At 36.3% G+C, this 6,125-nt stretch overlaps 1 protein-coding gene across 1 annotated transcript; it reads left to right on the top strand.

Annotated features, from left to right (window-relative positions):
* Nucleotides 1-365: 365 nt before the first annotated feature.
* On the top strand, nucleotides 366-2,318 carry LOC114421029 (probable galacturonosyltransferase-like 2). The gene is made up of 2 exons (XM_028386789.1): nucleotides 366-1,782; nucleotides 2,073-2,318. The coding sequence occupies exon 1, from the start codon at nucleotides 536-538 to the stop codon at nucleotides 1,589-1,591; it is 1,056 nt and encodes a 351-aa protein (XP_028242590.1). The 5' UTR covers nucleotides 366-535; the 3' UTR covers nucleotides 1,592-1,782; nucleotides 2,073-2,318.
* Nucleotides 2,319-6,125: the final 3,807 nt, after the last annotated feature.

Below are 6,125 nucleotides of genomic sequence, written 5' to 3' on the forward strand. Positions count from 1 at the left end.
TCATAATGTATTGGGTAGTTCATGCTTTAGACTTGTTAGAAAGAAGAAACAAGGAAAAGATGGAACTCATTTGATCTTCTTCCATTATGAATATATTTAGAGTGCATCAATGCAATTCCAATTTAAAGATTTTTTTTTTAATTTCAGGTGTATATTAATTAAGGGAAATAAATTAAATTCATAAGGAAATGCTGATAATTTCCAATCAACATTTCATAATTTTTTTTTTATAAAAAAAAAGAAGGATGTTTGTTTGAAAAACAAATAAGGTTACTCCTTGTAAAAGAGAATAATTAATAATTTCTTAGAATTACTCCTTGTAAAAGATGTTACCTAAAGCAGCACCCCCAGAATATAAATACAGGGATAAGAGGTACATAGAGTAAAACTAATTGGGCGTAGAAATATGGCGAATTGAAGGGGAAATAGAGAAGATGATTGAGTGAATATGCATAAAGGCGGGTGTTTTTGAAGCAAGTGGGGTTGATAAGAAGAGAAAGAGAATTTAGATCAAAACTTGGAAGCTCCTTTTGCCATGGCCACTAGTGCTGCACCCAAACCCAACCAATATTATTTCTTCACATTAATCCTTCATTTCTGTCTCCTCCTTATCATTTCCACATCCACTACTCAACAACGCTTCAAACAAGCCCCCAAATTCTACAACTCCCCCAGCTGTCCCACCATTCGCCTCTCACCCACCGACACGTGTTCCGACGAGGCAGTCCACGTGGCCATGACCCTGGACGTAACCTACCTCCGCGGCTCCATGGCCGCCATCCTCTCCGTCCTCCAACATTCCTCCTGCCCCGAAAACATCATCTTCCACTTCGTCACCGCCGCCTCCTCCTCCCTCCTCAACCGCACCCTCTCCACCTCCTTCCCCTACCTCAAATTCCAAATCTACCCCTTCGACGACGCCGCCGCCGTCTCCGGCCTCATCTCCACCTCCATCCGCTCCGCCCTGGACTGCCCCCTCAACTACGCCCGCAACTACCTCGCCAACCTCCTCCCCTCCTGCGTCCTCAAAATCGTCTACCTGGACTCCGACCTCGTTCTCGTCGACGACATCGCAAAACTCGCCGCCACCCCCCTCGGAGACAACAACAACACCGTCCTCGCCGCCCCCGAATACTGCAACGCCAACTTCAGCGCCTACTTCACCCCATCCTTCTGGTCCAACCCCTCCCTCTCCCTCACCTTCGCCGGCCGCACCCCCTGCTACTTCAACACCGGCGTCATGGTCATTCACTTGCAACGCTGGCGTGCCGGGGACTATACCACCAAGATCCAGGAGTGGATGGAGCTCCAGAAGAGAATGCGGATCTACGAACTCGGATCGTTGCCTCCGTTTTTGCTCGTTTTCGCGGGAAACATAGTCCCCGTGGATCACAGGTGGAACCAACACGGCCTCGGCGGGGATAACTTCCGCGGGCTTTGCAGAGACTTGCATCCGGGCCCGGTCAGCCTCCTGCATTGGAGTGGCAAGGGCAAGCCCTGGGCCCGCCTCGACGCCAACCGCCCTTGTCCCTTGGATGCCTTATGGGCTCCCTACGATCTTCTCCTAACTCCTTTCGCTCTTGAAGCCTAGCCCGCCCAATTATTACTACATTTTTATTTTTATTTTTATTTTTTTTAAATAAACTCAATTATCTTTTTCTTTTTCTTTTTTGGCTGAATAGTTTTGATTTAGCACTGGTGTATAATGTATATGGCATTATTATGGCTTGTCCTTCGGAGCTGGCGCTGGAGTCACTCCTTGATCTTACACTGTACAGCCAGGTACTTTTTTTTAACCCTTTCTTGTGGGCCAGTGAAAGACTGTTACCGTTACGGCTTCTAATGTAGTAGCTACTAAGTACTAACATTGAAATGAACCAAATAGCAAAGCTTTTTATTCTAATATAGTTTGTTTCTTCACTTATTGTTCTTGAATGGGTTTTTTGTTTTTTACCCCTGCGTTATGCTAGGTTTCTATTTTTGTTGAAAGTATATATATGAAATTGATAATTGAGAAGTAATACGTGTGGAATTGGAGTGGGCAATCATGAAACTTGTTATTCACCATGTAGGAGAGGAAAAAAAGAAAAGGGAGTGTGTGTTCTGTTGTGTCGGTGACGTTGGGTTTGTTATCATGGCTACGGATCTGAAAACGATCGTGTGGAGATTTGGATATTTTTCTTGTCCAAGTGAATCGCTCGTTTCTCTCTTCTATTGTCTGGCCAAAGCCCAACATTGCTTTTGAATGTTTTGACCACATTGACGATGATTGATGTATCTTCTTTTTTACAACACAAAATTTGAATTTGAAGTTGGAATAATCTATACGTAGTAGATAGGAGTCAATTGCTGCTAGAAATAAGTAATCACCGAGAGGGACACGGAATATTTAGTTAATTATGAATAATACAACGCACTGAGATTTAACGAATGAATAAATAAAAACAACATCTCCCTTTACTCAAAAAGAAGAAGAAGAGAAACTATAGCTTTGCAAAAGAAAGAAAAGAACAACCAACCGGGCTTTAACACTAACATGTTTTATTTGACTTACCGGACTATTTTCTAACTTTTATTTTTTTCTTCTATCAATCTGATTTTCTTATCGTTTTAATACTTGGTTTCTTTTTCTTTTTTGCTACAATTTTTTCTGCTCATATGCATGCGTCTGTCATTACTTTCCGTTCACTCATGTGACCAAGAAGATATGTTACAGTTGTTTTTTGGATTTTAGTTGGAAACTCTCAAATTAAACGATATCCTGTTATTGTAGAATTTTTAAAAATATAAACCAGGTCATTCTGATCGCATAAGATAAACTTACGACATGACCTTATGCATGAAAATATTTTTAATCAATTTTTTTTTATTTACTATTACAAATTGTATGTCTCTTAAATTGAAAAATCAGATAGCAATTGACTTTAAAACTATACTATTGCGTTTGTGCAGACAAAAGGTTATGTAAATATTATTATAACAAAACTAATAGCGAGCATAGAACAAGGTATACACTAGATGCAATTAATTAGTCCCAATGTTCAATATTACCATTGATTATACAAAATGCAGTGCACCGTGGTGGTTATATGCATCCTCTTTTCAATTCAATTCTAGAATAATCATTCGCCAATCGCTGAATGTACATTGGTGAATAAATGTGAAAAATAGAAGCAAAAGTCAAGGTTTCCTACTAAATGAAAAAACAAAAACGTACTAGCTTGAATGCATGTATATGGAGGAATCAATGTCAGAATGTACGCGAACATTAATTCGTCAGTAAAGAGCCTCGCGTCTAACTATCACTCATCAAGTTTTTCGCTGGCTTTAGTTGGTTAAGTGGAAATAAAAAAAAATTGTTTATAGAAATTATGTTTTCCCTTTGTCATTTTTTAACCAAACAAAAAAAAAATACATCATTATACTGCAGCTGCTTAAGGCCATGGAACCTGAAAAATAAGGTAAAAAAGTTGTTCACTTGTAGAATATTAAAAAAGTAAAAAATATTTAACATATGTTTAAAAAAAATTATAAACATTAATATAATTAAAGATAAATTTATGGTAGTTTGAGATAACATTAATATTCAGTAAAAAAAAAAAGATGACATTAATATAAATGTATAATTTTTTTCATTGATGACGTAACAACACTTCTTACTATTAAACTAGATGTAATATACTAAATTTTCCATGAGAGGTGACTAGTCAAAAATGATCTGACTCGTTGGATTATTTCAAATTACGTTTTTATTATTTTTTTTATGAAACGAGTATATGCGCGAGGCTTGCTGTTTTAAACTTGAAAGAGGAGCATTTGATATATTAAAAGCTTTCTTTAAGTCAATCGGAATACTTGATTCAAATCTATCTTATTACTATAACTTGAAAGAGGGGAATTCCGAGGCACCCATGGAAATTATATTATTAGAGCAGAAGTTTTAGGTATTTTCTTTGTGCTAGATCCTAGATGAGTTGCCATAAGTAGCATGCTGCTAGTTTCAGCAACCGGACGATGTAAAAGACTAGATGTTCAAAGACCAGAAAGTTGAGACATTAAAAATTGCCATAAGTCTACAACAATTAGGCATTGCTTACTTATTTTAATTTTCTAAGTCAACTCATACATGTATCTAAATTTCTACGCAATATAAACAGGGTGATAGAACATGGGGTACGCGGATTACAATGGTATTGTAAATTAAATATGAAAATCATGGTATCATAAGGGTTTATTTGTTTATATTAGTATGGTCAAATTGTCCGTTTTGCATGAATGAGAGTTGAATAGAGGAATAAGATGCATGGGCATAAAATATAGATGGAGAAGTAATGGGAGCAAGAAGCACATGGAGGCAAAGGGAAATTGGTGGGACGCGGAACATGATGAGTAATATAACAAACAGAAAAAAGAAAGAAAATGAGATGTGCCCATTGAGATGAACAAACTCCCTAAAATCTCGGTTAGAACTTAATGAGGCATACAAAGTTAGGACAAATGTTAATACGTTCCCCCTCCCCAAAAAGAAGAATATTAATTTTTTTGTTACTTTACCTATCTAATTTCTACTCTGTTTTTTTTTTTTTTTTTTTTTTCTATTTCATTGTAAAGATTTGTTGCGAGGGGGTTCATATCTCCTTGTTTTTTACACCAAAAGCAACAGTGATAGGTGTTGCAATCTATTTTGGTTGTTTGTTTCTTTCACCGCTAGAACAATTGAGTTCTAAGCGACTTCAACCTGGTAGCTGAAAATTGAGTCAAACATGAAGATTATAACATAAAGATACGCAAACATTACCAAACAGCTAAGAAGTTAATTGGAAGCTTCAAACTTCCAATTATGAAATCCAAAATCTAAACCTCGATAGTCAATTATATTTATAATCTGTCGTCATCTTAAGTAGATGCCTGCGGATTCTTCTTTTGTGATTGTCATTATTCTAGGATTTAATTTCTATGTATTACGAACATAAACAGTCTTACACTACTAATTAATAAGAGATTATCATTAATATAATTTTTAACATAATTCTTGTAAAAATTAATAAAATTATTATATATGATGACTTATAAATTATGATTAGATGAGAATATAAAAATTATTTATACTATAAATGCATGCAACAAGTAATTTTGTGCTGAGAGAGAAGCACGTTGAAAGTGGCAGAATTTGACACTTAATGGTATAATGAGTGTCATTTTAGGAATGATTTTGGATGACGACTATTCTTGAATATGGTAATACACTCTTACCATAATGGGTTAACAGCACTTGACGATCTCGTGTCATGTGATATAAATCCTTCAATGTTGTCTACCCTGCTACAATGGCAGGTCTGTCCAAATCTTGGTTGTAGAGAATGGTATGCAAATTTTCATCCTTGTCAAGCAAATGACAATAACGGTCAAGCACGGCTTTTCACCTCACAGCAAATGACCTACTAACTTCACTATAAATATACATTTGAAAATAGATAAAACATTAGAATGAGACAAATAGGTTGGTTAGTTACACAAAATAACTAAAAAAATGATGTTAATTAAATCAAAATGAAGATGACCTGGTTCTTGGCGTTAACAGTGTTTATAATAGCTTCTGATGCAACCGTGACCTTTAGCATGATCTTGGCCATTTTGCAGCAGTGTTCGTGCTCTTCATTTTTTAATTCTGACATAATTCACATTCAAGCATGATGTTGAGTATCTATTTAAGCAGATTATTATACAATAATATAACAAAATTGGCATTGAATTAGCAGTCATGATAAGCGCTAGTTCATCCTTAGCGTCACATAAGTAGGTACATCACAAATATATGCTTCATTAACCAAAGAAAGTGCATGCATAGAACATTAATGCTAAAATAATATTGTGTCTGTGAGTGAAAATATAAATGCATTCAATACAACGCAGGGGTTTGGACATTCTTACCAAGCAGAGTGGCAAGAACCATTTCCAGTTCCTTGTTGAGGGTGCTTAACCGTGATGGTGGTGGAGTAGAGCCTAAGCTTACAAAATGTTTTGCGTCTTGATTCATCAATTCTAAATTCCACATACAGTTCAAGGGTGCACATTGTTAAATGTTCAAACATAAATAACCATTTAAGCATATTATTATATAATCC

This window comes from Glycine soja, chromosome 1, assembly GCF_004193775.1.
Source record: "Glycine soja cultivar W05 chromosome 1, ASM419377v2, whole genome shotgun sequence".
Taxonomy (NCBI): Eukaryota; Viridiplantae; Streptophyta; class Magnoliopsida; order Fabales; family Fabaceae; genus Glycine; species Glycine soja.

What these genes read in the sequence shown, in the direction of transcription:
- LOC114421029 (XM_028386789.1), top strand. Translation starts at nt 536, where the DNA reads ATGGCCACTAGTGCTGCACCCAAACCCAACCAATATTATTTCTTCACA.